Below are 15,190 nucleotides of genomic sequence, written 5' to 3' on the forward strand. Positions count from 1 at the left end.
CCTCTCTTCTCTTTCCTTTCTTATGTCCTCCAGTGTAATGTCTGGGTTTCCATTATGGGATATTCTGTCATGGATGTGTTGCTAATCTGATTTGGATGTGTTGCTAGTCAACAAGTTGCAAGAAGACAGCTGGTACTTCATTGTAGCTTGCAAATTTCTGTCCTGGCATGCCCCAGGGAGACTCTGATATTCACTTAGTATTTTAACACCATTTCAGTATGTGTCAAACATGAGATCACTTAATCTTCAGTAGATTGGATGGCAAAAACCAACAGTAGTACTGGTTATATGGGGCTGGCAGAGAACAGCAGATACTGCTGACAAAAACTACCATCATGCTTTATCTAAGCTCCATCATGGAAGCCAGTCATCTTAACAGGTTGGTTTCCTGGGAATCGGGTTTAGGAGCTTGTGGTAGAAGGAAACTCTTCTTTCCTGTCGAATCCTCAAATTCTTTCTCCAATTCCATTGAATCAGCATTAAGTTTGTCCAATATCTGGATCCTCCTCAGTTTCTAGGTTGTACTGAGTATGGTATACCCAAAGCTTGAAAAGTTACTCTTGGGATGGGATGACCCATAACATACTAGTAAACAAGATCAGCTGCTATGTTGACTGAGATCCTTGTTATCCAAAAAGGTATCTTTCTCAAGAGTTAGTTGTACCAATACAGTTGTGCCCATTTTAACTTATTACTTAATTAGTAAAATACTTGCCCATCTACATCGACCCTTCTCCATGTTGAAGACATAAATAGTTAATCAGCATTGTTCTAAACCAAGATTAAAGTTGAATTTAAACATCTAGTGCATAAAAACAGCCATTTGTGTGTTCTGAAGTTATCCTTAGTCTGTTTATACTTGAGTACTTATACTGACTTCACTGGAATTGAGAACAGCAATCTGTAAGACTTAATCACTGTTATGGCATGTGAACACAAACTGAATCAGTTGTCAGTAAAAGCCTTAGAAATTTAGTTTACAAGTATGTTGAAAGACAGATATTATGGTCCATTTAGAAAGAGCGTTTCTATTTTTGTTCATTGTAAAAATGTTTCATTATTGCTATTTTTGCATATTGTATATAATATGCTTTGCCTGTTTATTTTAAAGGGTGAGCCTGGTGTGCCAGGAGAAAAAGTAAGTTACTGGTTTTTATTTTTCTCAGAATCATCTTCCCAGCCCTCCTATTGGGCAGAATGGGGCAGATGACTTCATACAAGCTTTTCTAACAATTCCTCTTGAGACATTCCTCTGCAATGTATTCCTTTGGGGAAACTGCAAGACATGCAGCAGCCGTGTATCTTGCTTTTCAGTGGTCTGTTCTGGTCTGCTAGCCAAGTATCCTTCTTGCAGCACATCATAGTTTGTACTTTTGAGAATGTTCCCTCACTCAGAGAGCAGGCAAAGATTCGGTCAATCTATGCCATAAAAGCAACCATTTGTGCATATATGCCACAAGGAGAGGTGGGTAAGAAATTATTATTATTATTATTATTATTATTATTATTATTATTATTATTATTATTTGAAACACAACAGGATGAGTTAACAGCAAACAAGATCACTCTGCTGGCTGTTTTATTGGATCACATGTCGGACACTTCCCAAGTGTCTAGGACTGTGTGATGTATCGGCAAATAATGTGCGCAGATCCCAGTAAGGTGGCCTTTTGCAGATGACAGAGGGTAATTTTGTCAGCGCCAATTGTGTTTAAGCAGGCCAAGGTCTTTAGGCACTGCACCCAGTGTGCTGATCCCCACTGGGACTATCTTTACTGGCTTGTGCCAGAGTCTTTCCAGTTCAATCTTTAAATCCTCATATCGTGTCAGCTTTTTTTCTCTTCAATCCTCCTGTCACCTGGGATTGCAACATCGGCAATCCATATTTTGTTTTTTAACACGATCGTGAGGTCAGGAGTATTGTGCTCCAAAACTCTGTCAGTCTGAATTCAAAATTATTATTATTATTATTATTATTATTATTATTGGGTTGTTGTAGGTTTTTTGGGGCTATATGGCCATGTTCTAGAGGCATTCTCTCCTGACGTTTTGCCTGCATCTATGGCAAGCATCCTCAGAGGTAGTGAGGTCTGTTGGAACTAGGAAAATGGGTTTATATATCTGTGGAAAGACCAGGGTGGGGCAAAGGACTCTTGTCTGCTGGAGCTAGGTGTGATTGTTTCAACTGACCACCTTGATTAGCATTTGATAGCCTGGAACATGGCCATATAGCCCCAAAAAACCCTACAACAACCCAGTGATTCCGGCCATGAAAGCCTTTGACAATTATTATTATTATTATTATTATTATTATTATTATTATTATTTAGGCACATTCACGGGCATGCTCTGCTCGTGTGATGTACATGCTGCATTATAGCATTTGAACAGATAGTTAACAAATGCTAGAACAGAGTGGCCAACAAGTAGTGGTGCAGGAGACCTAACTTGAAATCTAAATTAGACCCCATCAACACTGTTCCTAATAGAGTTTCAAACTGCATTATATGGTCAGTGTAGACTCATATAATATAATTAAGCACAATCAAACTTCATTATGAGTCCATACTGACCATATAATGTAGTTTCAAATATTATGCCTTAATTATATAAGAAGCATATTTTTGCACATTATTTCTGGAAGACAATGAAGACAGGGGGCAGAGACACAGAAAAGAGGAAAGGTGTGCTTTTTTGGATTACAATAGCAAGTTAGATATTGTTGCAATCCAAGGCTGAGAACCACCTCTGTACTTAACAGATGCTCCAGTCCAAGGTAAAATAGCAAAGCAGTTTTTTTTAATAATATATATGAGAAGCAATTCAGCAAAATAATATTTAAAAACCGAAGTCCAAATATCAGGAATAATCCACAGAAATAAAAGTACAGGAGTAGCATCAAAAAACCAGGAATACAAAAGCAGAATAAATCCAAAAAATGAAATTCAGGAACAGTTCTCAAAACCTGGAATCATGAGACATGAACAAAAGGAAACATGAAACATTGAACTAGGAATATCTTGACTTGGCCATAGATCTTTACTCAAGTACTAGCAGGCGCATCTGCTGGGCTAGCTAATATATAATCATGACTTCTTTCCTGGGAAGCTGATAAATATTTCTTGTCTAATAAGCGTCTTGATCTTCATACTCTCTCTTGGGCAGCCCTATGTTGGCAGAACGTAAATCTCCTATCTAACTCCTCATTACATTGTCCACCAGGACTTTTATTTTCATTCTCTGAGCTCAGATCTGCTCCTGACCTTGCTTCCCTAGCAAGCTGCCTTTCAGGAATGTGGCCTTCAGGCACAGACTGCTCATTTTCAGGGCTTAAAATCTCTTGCTGGCTTGCAGACCCAGAATCTCTACTAACAGGCCCAGAATCCCCAGAGAGATCAGGTGCAGGCACAATCAAAGGCTGAACTACAAAAAGATATATTTTTCTTTGTAATCATAAAGTAACTTGACGCCAAGTTACTTTAGGATTACTGTGTACTATAAATTATTGCGCACTATTATACCATAGAAACACAGCTATGGAATTTCAGAAATATATCAAGGAATGTGTAAGTTCCTTACAAAGTTATCAAAGTTTTCTTGTCAGATACACACTGTAGACAAATTTCTCTCTCAACTGCCCCCTCCCCTGCCTTTTAACAATTAAAATCATATGGAAAGTATTTTTCTATCCTGTTTTGTTTTTGTTTTTAATTTAACAGTAATTGATTTGATTAAGCATAATGTTTGACCAAGCTGAGCTATAGTTTCATCCTATGGACTTTGCGGATTTGTAGTTTAGGGATGGGACAGGGGACATAGAATTCTCAGCAAGGGAACTTCGGTGCCTCACCAAATTACAAATCCCTGTATTCTATGGGTTCTGTCATGGCACCTGAAGTGGAATCATAGTGTTTTAACTGTGTAGTGGAAAGAGGCCCTTGTAAACAGTACTAACCTTTCATATGTGTATATGCTATTTAATCAGGGTGATGCTGGAATCCCAGGAGAACCAGGGGTCCAAGGGCCAAAGGTAAGCTCTGTTCCATTATCTGAGAATTTCATTTTGTGTGTTTTTTCCCATTTAGAGGTGGATGGAAGTAAAAAATTGTGAGGCAGAACCAGCTCAGTATTTTTGTTGAAGAGCACAAGAAATATTTATTTGGAACAAAAACGCAACAAAATCCATAAGATAAGAGGGTACACAGACTCATCCTATACATACTAAGTAAACGATAGCCATATAGTGGGGTGCTATATGGTTAATGGGCTGTCATATAGTCATAGAGTAGGACCATCTACAACTATATCAGACTAATTTAATTTACATTATCACGAATCACAAATTTATTGTTATTGTTAATTATTGGCAATTTGTAAGCCGCCTTGAGTCACCTTCGGGATTGAGAAAGGTAGGATAGAAATATTGTAAATAAATAAATAAATAAATTTAAGATACTTTTGTATTACCTCCCAGCTCACAAGGATCCCAAGGCAATGAACAAATAAAAATTATTAAAGTAATATACATCAAAATACTTCTTTAAAACTGCTTAAAACAATCCCAAACCCCAAATTTGAAACAGTTAAAATAGAGCAATTTCAAGCATCGAAGGCTATGTGGAACAGATCTGTTCTGTTTTGGCCGTCCATTAGAAGCTTAAAAGAGACAGGTGCAGTCTAACTTCTTGAGTAGGGAGTGCCATGGTTGAGGCACTGCTACAGAGAAAGCCCTGTTACATATACTCATCAACCTAACTTCACGAAGGAATGTGCAACAGGTTCAAATGGAAGGAAGTGGTCTTTCAGATATTAAGTTACCTGTATTGTTGAAGGTTTTTATGGCCAAAATCACTAGGTTGTTGTAGGCTTTTTGGGCTGTATGGCCATGTTCTAGAAGCATTCTCTCCTGACATTTCACCTGCATCTATGGCAGGCATCCTCAGAGGTTGTGAGGACTGTTGGAAACTAGAAAAAATGGATTTATATATCTGTGGAAAGTCCAGGGTGGGAGAAAGAACTCTTGTCTGTTGGAGCTAGGTGTGAATGTTTCAATTGGCCACCTTGATTAGCATTTGATGGCCACCACCCAACAATAAGCTACCATTTTCCAACATCAGCAGTTTGAAACAATGTAAAATCATTTTAAAACTTAACAATAAAGGTACAGTACAAATGGCCTGTTAAAAGATTCTTCATAGTCAGTTAGATAATAAATCTTATTCAACTAAAAAGGTAGTTATCTGCAAGTAGAAAAGGAGCAAGGTGGAGGAAAGACTAGTCTGTCTTGGTAAGAATTCCACAGGCTAAAGAAGGCATTCTCCTGTCTCCTCATCAGATGTATCTGCTAATGTGTTGGGATGGAGAGACAGCATGAGCAAGCTGATATGGGGAAATACCAAGTCATGACTGAGATTCTGTGTAGCCTCAGCTACAATGTCATAACCATATTCTGCCTCCTGAGACAATTCCGTAAAACATCGTCTTAAAATCCAGGCAGCCATATCAAATAAAAGAGTTTTGTGTCAAGTAGGACACAGAAGGATGACACATCCAGACACTTCTTGCCAGTGAGCAGCAGTGGGACAAGCAAAAGCAAGGATCCCTGAAGGATTGTGTTGCAATTTCTTGTCACACTGCAGCTCATTGGAAAGAGGGGTCTGGAACATCAATCTTCAGAAGCGCTCTCATTGGCACCATAAAACTCCTCTATTCAATACAGCTACCTGGCTTTTAAGGTAAAATTTTTATGGCAGCAATGTAAATGTAAATGGTCATAATTGTAAGCCACCTTGGATCTCACTTTGAGAGAAAGACAGGATATACATTCAATAAATTAATGTTGTAGCTGTCTGTCTACATGTTCTCTGTAACTTTGTGTTCCTTTCAATTTTGCATTCATTTCAGGGAGAACAAGGAAGTATTGGTCCCACAGGAGAGAAAGGCATGGATGGGCTGCCAGGACCAAAGGTATGGATCCTAGTGAATATCAAAATAAGACCGATGGATTTCCTATTTATAAACTGAGAGCTTCCTGTTGCTCCTATTTCAAACACTACAGGGAAATCAAGGAAGCATTGGGCCAGTGGGGGAGAGAGGCCCAGAAGGGATACCAGGGTCAAAGGTAAGCAGTGCATGGGAGAAAGGATAGCACGATTCACCCATGTCCTGCTTAGAAACCATGAGTTTCCATTGCACCCCTCTCAAACGTTTCAGGGAGAACCAGGAAGTATTGGCCCAATGGGAGAAAAGGGTAAAGATGGGCTATCTGGGCCAAAGGTAAGTAGCACCTAGAAAATATAATAAAACTAATGGTATTCTGATTTAAGATTTTTGGTTCAGTCAATTTTAAAGATTTTTTTTAATAAGTGTACATTATGGAATTACAAAGGTGAATATTTCCACTTGGAGCTCCACAGGTTTGGAAGATCTAATTTATCTGTTTCATCTATGGTATCTACTTTAAAACATCAAGTTAAGACATTGTTCTTTTAAATCTGGATGTAATGGTTTACTTTTGTATTTTATTGTGTTTTGATTTTCATATGTTTCACACCATATCCTTGATTATCATAGTAGGTGATGGATGATATAACATGTTTTGAATACAATAATATGGTTAAGAAGTATCTACCACATTTCCTACATTTTTCTGAGGTTTTCTTTTTCTGCTGTACCTCTTTCAAACACTGCAGGGAGAACCAGGAAGTATTGGCCCAGTGGGGGAGAAAGGTATAGATGGGCTACCAGGGCCAAAGGTAAGCAGAGCATGGAAAGGTGTGATAAGGTTAGAACATGCCCTGCTTGTACACTGATAGGTGTCCCTTGCAACTCTTTCAAACACTCCAGGGAGAACCAGGAAGTGTTGGTCCTATGGGAGAAAAAGGCTTAGATGGGTTACCGGGGCCAAAGGTAAGCAGTGCATGAGAAAGTATCAAAAGGATAGCCCATGTCCTACTTGAAAACTAATAGTTTTCCATTATTCCTCCTTAATACAACACAGGGCAATCAAGGAAGCATTGGTCCAGTAGGGGAGAGAGGTATAGATGGGCTACCAGGGCCAAAGGTAAGCAGAGCATGGAAAGGTGTGATAAGATTAGAACATGCCCTGCTTGTACACTGATAGTTGTCCCTTGCAACTCTTTCAAACACTCCAGGGAGAACCAGGAAGTGTTGGTCCTGTGGGAGAAAAAGGCTTAGATGGGTTACCAGGGCCAAAGGTAAGCAATGCATGAGAAAGTATCAAAAGGATAGCCTATGTCCTACTTGAAAACTAATAGTTTTCCATTATACCTCCTTAATAAACACAGGGCAAGCAAGGAAGCATTGGCCCAGTAGGGGAGAGAGGTATAGATGGGTTGCCAGGGCCAAAGGTAAGATGAGCATGGAAAAGTGTGATAACGTTAGAACATGCCCTGCTTGTACACTGATAGTTGTCGCTTGCAACTTTTTCCAATGCTCTAGGGAGAACCAGGAAATGTTGGTCCTATAGGAGAAAAGGGCTTAGATGGGTTACCAGGGCCAAAGGTAAGCAATGCATGAGGCAGTATCAAAGGAGAGCCCATGTCCTACTTAAAACCTAATAGTTTTTCATTGTACCTCTTTAAAACAACACAGGGCAAGCAAGGAAGCATTGGCCCAGTGGGTGTGAGAGGTATAGAAGGGCTTCAGGGGCCAAAGGTAAGCAATGCATGGGAAAAATATGTAAGGTCAGCACATGCCCTTAAAGATCATCTGAGACTTTTCCCTTGCTACTCTTTCAAACAATTCAGGGAGAACCAGGAAAGATTGGCCCAGCAGGAGAAAAAGGCATAGATGGGCTACCAGGGGCAAAGGTAAGCAGCATGTAGGAAAGGATTGTAAGGTTAGAACATAACCCTGCTTCAAAACTAAGCAAGTTAATTGGTCCTTTTTCAAACACCACAGGGAAAACGAGGGAGCATGGGCCGAGTGGGACAGAGAGGGTTATCAGGGCCAAAGGTAAGCAGCACATGCAAACTAATAGTTAGTTTAGTCCATATCCTGCTTAGAAACTGAACATATTCTCTTATAATGCTTTCAAATGCTCCAGGGAGAACCAGGAAGCATTGGCCCAGTGGGAGAACATGGCATGGATGGCCTACCAGGGCCAAGGGTAAGCAGCACATGGGCAACAATAATAAGGTTATCCCATATTCTGCTTAGAAACTGAAAATGTTCTCTTGCAACCCTTTCAAATTCTCCAGGGAGAACCAGGAAATGTTGGCCCAGTGGGAGAAAAGGGCATGGATGGGCTACCAGGGCCAAAGGTAAGCAGTGCATGGGAAGGAGCCATAAGGTAAACCTATGCTCTGCTCATCGATTGAGAGTTTTCCATTGCCTCTTTTCCAAACATTTCAGGGAGAACTAGGGGCCATTGGCCCAATGGGAGAGAAGGGCATAGATGGGCTTCCTGGGCTAAAGGTAAACAGTGCATAGGAAAAAAAAGTATTACAATTGCACATGCCCTGCTTATAAACTGAGGGTTGCCTATTGCCTCTGTTAAAACATTTCAGGGAGAACCAGGAAGTAGTGGCACGGTGGGAGAGAAATGTATAGATGGGCAACCAGGGCCAAAGGTAAGCAAAGCATGGGAAGTTATTAAAAGGGTATAATAAGTCCTCCTTGGGATCTGATTGTTTGCCCATGCACCTATTCAAACACTCCAGGGAGAACCAGGAAGTATTGGTCCAACAGGAGAAAAAGGAATGGATGGGCTACCAGGATCAAAGGTAAGCAGCACATGGGATGGATCACAAATTTAACCCATGTCCTGCTTAAACACTGAGGGTTTGCCATTGCCTCTCTTCCAAACATTTCAGGGAGAACCAGGAAGTGTTGGCCCAATGGGAGAAAGGGGCATTGATGGGCTACCTGGGTCAAAGGTAAGCAGTTCATGGGTGTAATTATTAAATTTGCATAGACCCTGCTCAGAAACTGAGGGTTTCCCATTGTATCTCTTTAAAACATTTCAGGGAGAACCTGGAAGCATTGGCTCTAAGGGAGAAAAAGGCTTAGATGGGCTACCAGGGCCCAAGGTAAGCCACCCATGGAAAGGACCAGTAAGATTAGCATTCGCCCTGGTTAGGAATAGAGTTTTCCATTGTACTATTTCAAATATTACAGGGAGAATCAGGAAGTATTGGTGCAGTAGGAGAAAAATGCATAGATGGGCTACCAGGGTCAAAGGTAAGCAGTGCATGAAAGCAGAGTGTAAGGTTAGCATACGTTTTGCTTGGAAATGGAGCGTTTTCTTTCCGTTCTCTCAGACATTGCAAGAGAGAACTAAAGCAGCTAAACAATGCTTCGAAAGGGACAGATCAGTCAGAATAAAACTATAACCAGACCATTCCAGCTTCCACCCCACCTTACAAAGCTTCATATGTGTAGGAGAAAACACTTTTTTCCTCACATGACAGGCCCTTGCACATAATAGAACTTGCAAGGGACATTTGTAGCTGAAATATCTCACAGGGAGATTCCTTTTCTGTCAAAGACTGGCTAGTAAAAACAAAATCCTGTGCATTTTCTCTCAAATGAGTGAAATTGAATACATATGGCAATGTTTGTTACAGAAAAGCCATGTTAGGAGGGTTGGTGGAGCAGAGAACTTGTTGGGGAGCTGTGTGCTAGATTGCTTTCTTGCTATTATTCCCAGCCTTCAATCTCTGCTTCTCCACTTCATGACTCTCCAAATGTGCCTTTGCCTTTGCAAAGGGATTCAGTCAGGATTGTTGCATGGTTATTAGGCAACAGTGAAGCCCAAGTTCATATGAAATGCAATTTCATATTGAATTGGTGGGACAGCTTGTCCCTTTTTGTCTGTGTAAAAAGCTTGTTTTATAGTGCAAGGCAGCTTGTGTGGTTTGAGAACTGTGTGCATTAGGAATTCCACTTGTAAGGATGGTGACGGAATGAGCTTTGGCTGCAATGGGCACATGCGTGGATTTTATGGCAGCATTTTCTCTGCTAGTGCAGTATCTCGCAAGCCTAGTGATTTAGTAGCTTGGCTCGTTCCTTGTTTTGTTTGGATGCTATGACACAGCAGATAGACTCCTTCCTATCAATTACAACAAAAATAAAAATAAAATTAAGTACAGGGAAGAACATTCTCATCCTTTTTTTGCTTCTAATTTTAGGGTTTACAATTTATAGCTCATTACAATATATAACAATGATATTGTGAAACTAAAAATAAGATACTGACATTCAGTACAGAATCAACAAAATATAACAATGTGCAGAACAGCCAACAGAATCTAACAGCCAATTAATGTAGAAACATGTTAATTGAATCAGAAATCTTATCTCTTGGGTTGTCATATAAGGGGGAAAATGAATGATAAAATAAAACATGCCCGAACTTCCATTTTCTATATGTACATGTATGCTATTCAATGGGTAGTTTGATTGATAACTTCAGATGGCAACCTTTTTGATGAAGTCACCACAAGGATTAGCACAACTGGGATAAAATGGCACTCATTAGCAGGTATATACTGTGACAAGAAGATGCCCAATCACCTAAAATCAAAAATCTATTGAACTGTTGTAAAGCTTTCTGCAATATATGGAGTCAAATGTTGTCTGGCAACAAAGGAAGCAGAACGCCGCTTCGGTGTTATGGAGATGAGGATGCTACAATTTACAGCTGGCCTTGAGCACATCCGCAACGGTGACATGCATCAATGCTTTGGCAGTACTCCAATTGCAGAAAAACAATGAGAATCATGCCTCAGATGGTATGGTCATACACTCTGAGTGAAGATGTGTCCATTTGCAAGATTGCTCTTGATTTAGAAGAACCTGGCAAGAGACCGAAGCAGTGCTTGCTGGACACTGTGCACAACGATCTGAAGACTGCTGATATACACCCTGACCAGGTGCATGACCGGGTGAAATGGCACCAACAAACCAGGAAAGCGGACCCTGCCATCAAGTGGGACAAAAGAAGAAGAAGAAGAAGAAGAAGAAGAGGAGGAGGAGGAGGAGGAGGAGGAGGAGGAGGAGGAGGAGGAGGAGGAAGGGTAGTTTGATTGTGTTTTGACAATTTGTCATTTTAAAAAGCAGGTGCTACTGTTTCAATTTTTAGTATGTAAGGTTTTCTAAGAGAGCTAACGTGGTGTAATGGCCTAAATGTTGGCCTAGGACACTGAGAGACCAGAGTTCAACTCCTCTCTAAGCTATGAAAACCCACTGGGTGCCTTGGGCAAATCACAAAATCTGCCAAGAAGACCCTTTGATAGGTTCGCCTTAGGGTTGCTATATGACTTGAAGATAAACAAGAAATTACTTGAAGGCAAAAAAGAATAACAAAAATGGGGTTTTTTATAAACCTTGATGTAACATTATGCAAATAAAGTTGAGATTTAAAATACTTCATTTTTTAAAACATTATTTTTAATTAGTTTCTTCGGTGTCATCATGTACATGCTGCAAGCTTCCAAGGACAAACCATCTTTAGGAATGGAGACTAAACCTGAATTGGCTGAAGCCATTTTGCTGCATGTCAGACTCGAAATAAACCTCTGACTCCTGCAGCCAAAGGAGCAACCATGGCCAATGAATTGCTATTAATGAGAGAAACATTGAGGACCAAACAAGATGACCCATTAAATGAACCTGAAATGATGCCAACACAGGGACTTCTTCTTAAAGAAAAGAGCAGCTTCAGGAGAGAGAAAAATATTTAGGGCAGGGAAAAGTTTGCATCTCTTTTTTATGCTGCATCTAAACGTATTGATTGTGTCTATGCATATGTGCCTTCAAGTTAGCTGTTAACCTACAGCATACGTATGTATTGTCTGAAGTTTTCTTTGACAAGGAATGTCCAGAGGTGGTTTTGCCAGTTTCTTTCTCTGAAATACAGCCTTGAGCACCTGTTATTCATTCTTTATCCAAGTACTAGCCAGGGCTGACTCTGCTAGCTTTCAAAATCAGATGGGATCTGGTACCTTTTAGATAAAGGGTGTGCAGCCTTTTGGCTTCCCTTGGCCGCACTGAAAGAAGATGATTTGTCTTGGGCAGCACATGGAATACATTGACACTAATGATAGCTAATGAGCAAAAAACAAGGTTCCTGCATAATTTTCGTGATATCCACCACCACAGATAAGCAAAAAAATTTCATTGCATAATAATCCTAATTATTCGCTGCCCTGTTCAGAGGGTCTTTTAAAGTTGTTGAACAGATGTTCTGGACGAACTGTTTATTGTAATATTTGTGGATGTAATACTCCGATTATTCCATTCCATTCTTTTGTCATCTACTAAGTTCATGCTCGAGAACCATGCAAACAGGTTACCCAAAATAAATCACCAAAAAAATCACATAATATTTTACATACATTTATGATTTTGTGTTGGGCCATACTCATAACTCATGGGCTGTGGATTGGACAACCACATTAGATTATCCAGTTAGCTTCCAGGTAAGCATAACCAGGGCCATAGCCGGGGGGTGGGGAGGGGGGGTTAAAAGTTCAACCCTGCCTTAAAATGTGTCAGGTTAAAAAAAATGGTTTACTCATAAATTGGTTACTTAAAATTCATGAGTAAACCAGGTTTTTTTTGGAGGGGGGGTAGAATACTTAACACACACACACACACACACCGGCTATGGCCCTGAGCGTAACCAAACTGGATGCAGGATGCTAATGTCATCTGTCATCCAAGAGGTGTAGCAATTAAAAGAAGGCGTTGAGGGGGGGAGACACATCATAGTTCCTCCTGTGGCACTACACTGACCGATTCAAGATCACAGCTGTAGTTTGGCCCTGAGTGCTGCTTTATTTATTTATTTATGTATTTATTTATTATTTCATACTTTTGTATCCCGTCCTTCTCACCCCTGAAGGAGAACTCAGGGTGGCCTCACAATCGGTAACTATTAGATTCCCAAACAAAGACAATTATAAGAACAATTTACATTTAAAACAATACCTAAAATATCAAATATAAACAACCAATTAAAATCACACAAGTTCCACTGCTGGGTTGGCAGGGGCTGGGACTGGCACCGGAGGCTCGCCCTGCTCCCCAGATTTGAACTGGCGACCTTTCGCTCAGCAAGTTCAGCAGCTCAGTGGTTTAACCCGCTGCTCCACCGGGGGTTCCTCCAAAGTAAGTACAGTTAAACAGGAATAGAAATAAACAGAAACTTTAAAAAAAAAATCACACAAGTTCCAGTCATAATCCAGGTCAGTCCATTTGTCAGTCCAATAAATCATTCTCATTATTATCTTTGCGTCTGCTGCTCAAATGCTTGATACCACAACACAGTTTTTTCCTAAAGGATAGGAGGGAAGAGGCCGGTGTGATATCATTAGGGAGAGATATTTACTATAAGAAGATAAGGCTTGTTTCCATTTCCTACTTTTGCTTTAAAAAAAGGAAGACAAATGTAATGCAAATAATTCAACTGTGCCTTCTCCAACCAAACATGCTTTGCGCCTACACCAAGAAAAAAGCATTCCTTTGTTATTTTCCAAGCAATCAGCTGGAGCTGGATGAGGGAAAATTACAGTGAGTTGCAGCAAACAAGCTGAAGCAGACAAGAATAAAGGCTTGAACCATGTAATATTCAGTAGTGTGTATGGCTGTCAGTTCATTTGTACAGATAAGAAGGAAGTACTGCTGATTCTCTTTTTATTACATATCTATCTTCATTCTATGCTGTGACATTTTAGAACCCATCATTGGACTTTTCTTGAATTTCCAGCAGGTAGAAATTTATAACGAAGAAAGAAATATGTACTGTGCTTATACAAAGTCAGCTTATCCAATATGTTGTTCTTTTTGAACTTATACCGTCTGAATTAAATTTGTATTTGGAGTATAATGGGTTATTATTCTCTTTGTCCTTGAAAGAATGGAAGGACCCTGAGCTTCAGTGTGCCCTAGACTATCTTCCTTTCAAATATGGCAGCGGTCTCACTTTGTAACATCAAGATACCAGAGTGTCATGCTATCATTTTACTCTCTGCCAGTTTAATTTCATACCTGTTTAAAAATTGCTCGGCTTTTTTGCAGCTATGTGTGTGTGTAATGCTGCAAGAGGAGGATGGTCCAATGCCTGCAGGAGATTTTGGTGTCTTGTATATGAACTGGCTGGTTTATTTTGTATTATTTTACAGGTGATGCTGCTTATGTTTTGCTCCTTAAGATACATTAGATGCTATATTTACTTCTAAGTTAATATTCTAGATACAATAACAGACATTGTTTATTTTCAGGGTGAACCTGGTGAGACAGGAGCAGATGGACACATTGGGCCGAGGGTATGAATTCTCCTTCCTTTCTTTGATTACTTAAAAATACAACTAAGCCACATAAATCATGTTTGTGTTTGTTAAGAATAAATTGGAATATACAGTGTGATAGCAATAAAACACAAATTAATAGTAGAAAATCATGTAGTTTTTCTGTCTTATATATGACATCCACTAAACTAAAAGCTACAAATAAGTCAATTACTTCATGGAAATCTTGACTTTTGGTGTGTGTGTGTGTGTGTGTGTGTGGATCTGAATGCTCAATATTTGCTGATTTATAGGCTGAACTTCCTCCAAACCTTGATGCATGCTGTATATCTAATCTTCCTTGTTCACGTGTCTCCAAAAATTACACTCAAGTTCAGTTTTGGAAATGAAAATATGAGTATAACTCCCCCTGTCCCCATTTGCTAGAATAGGATATAATCTGGAGATTTTGTAATCCCTTAGAAGTGGGTAAGGCCTGCCAAATTTTACACAGAGAGCTACCGAGAATTTTACTGTACATGCCTTGGAAATTTGATTTCTTCAACTTGGAACTGCCAGTCTTAACTTCTTGAAAGACTTTGGAGAACTTGGTAGCCATGTGGTGAAAAGCTTTATAATAGAAACTAAGAGCTCAATTGTGGATTAGAATGGGACTTACTTCTAGGTAAGTATAGATAGGATTGGATTGCCAGCCAAAAAGAAAAACATTAGATGACCAAAGAGGTTTTATGAAACATCGGAAACTGTAAGAGAAGCTTGGAGACTTTCCTTGGAGAAGGAGTTCCATGTGAGAGGAATTCCATGGTTGTATCACCACCACTGAAAAGAACGAGTGCCTGATCCTTGCCAGTCTAGCATAAACAAATTATAAGCAAGAGAGCAAGGCTTTCAGTGGTCTTTATAGAAACTATAGT

At 39.7% G+C, this 15,190-nt stretch overlaps 1 protein-coding gene across 1 annotated transcript in view; it reads left to right on the forward strand.

Moving 5' to 3' along the window:
* Positions 1 to 15,190, forward strand: part of LOC132768920 (collagen alpha-1(III) chain-like) — a 106,521-nt gene that overhangs the window by 62,621 nt on the left and 28,710 nt on the right. The window contains exons 8-30 of the mRNA XM_067464802.1: positions 1,112 to 1,138; positions 3,986 to 4,030; positions 5,905 to 5,967; positions 6,059 to 6,121; positions 6,214 to 6,276; positions 6,693 to 6,755; positions 6,847 to 6,909; positions 7,001 to 7,063; positions 7,155 to 7,217; positions 7,308 to 7,370; positions 7,462 to 7,524; positions 7,615 to 7,677; positions 7,770 to 7,832; positions 7,924 to 7,977; positions 8,069 to 8,131; positions 8,223 to 8,285; positions 8,377 to 8,439; positions 8,532 to 8,594; positions 8,685 to 8,747; positions 8,838 to 8,900; positions 8,991 to 9,053; positions 9,142 to 9,204; positions 14,250 to 14,294. Of these exons, the coding sequence (XP_067320903.1) occupies positions 1,112 to 1,138; positions 3,986 to 4,030; positions 5,905 to 5,967; positions 6,059 to 6,121; positions 6,214 to 6,276; positions 6,693 to 6,755; positions 6,847 to 6,909; positions 7,001 to 7,063; positions 7,155 to 7,217; positions 7,308 to 7,370; positions 7,462 to 7,524; positions 7,615 to 7,677; positions 7,770 to 7,832; positions 7,924 to 7,977; positions 8,069 to 8,131; positions 8,223 to 8,285; positions 8,377 to 8,439; positions 8,532 to 8,594; positions 8,685 to 8,747; positions 8,838 to 8,900; positions 8,991 to 9,053; positions 9,142 to 9,204; positions 14,250 to 14,294 (1,368 nt within the window). The remainder of the gene's footprint in view (positions 1 to 1,111; positions 1,139 to 3,985; positions 4,031 to 5,904; positions 5,968 to 6,058; positions 6,122 to 6,213; positions 6,277 to 6,692; positions 6,756 to 6,846; positions 6,910 to 7,000; positions 7,064 to 7,154; positions 7,218 to 7,307; positions 7,371 to 7,461; positions 7,525 to 7,614; positions 7,678 to 7,769; positions 7,833 to 7,923; positions 7,978 to 8,068; positions 8,132 to 8,222; positions 8,286 to 8,376; positions 8,440 to 8,531; positions 8,595 to 8,684; positions 8,748 to 8,837; positions 8,901 to 8,990; positions 9,054 to 9,141; positions 9,205 to 14,249; positions 14,295 to 15,190) is intronic.

The sequence above is a fragment of the Anolis sagrei genome, chromosome 2, assembly GCF_037176765.1.
Source record: "Anolis sagrei isolate rAnoSag1 chromosome 2, rAnoSag1.mat, whole genome shotgun sequence".
Lineage (NCBI taxonomy): Eukaryota > Metazoa > Chordata > Lepidosauria > Squamata > Dactyloidae > Anolis > Anolis sagrei.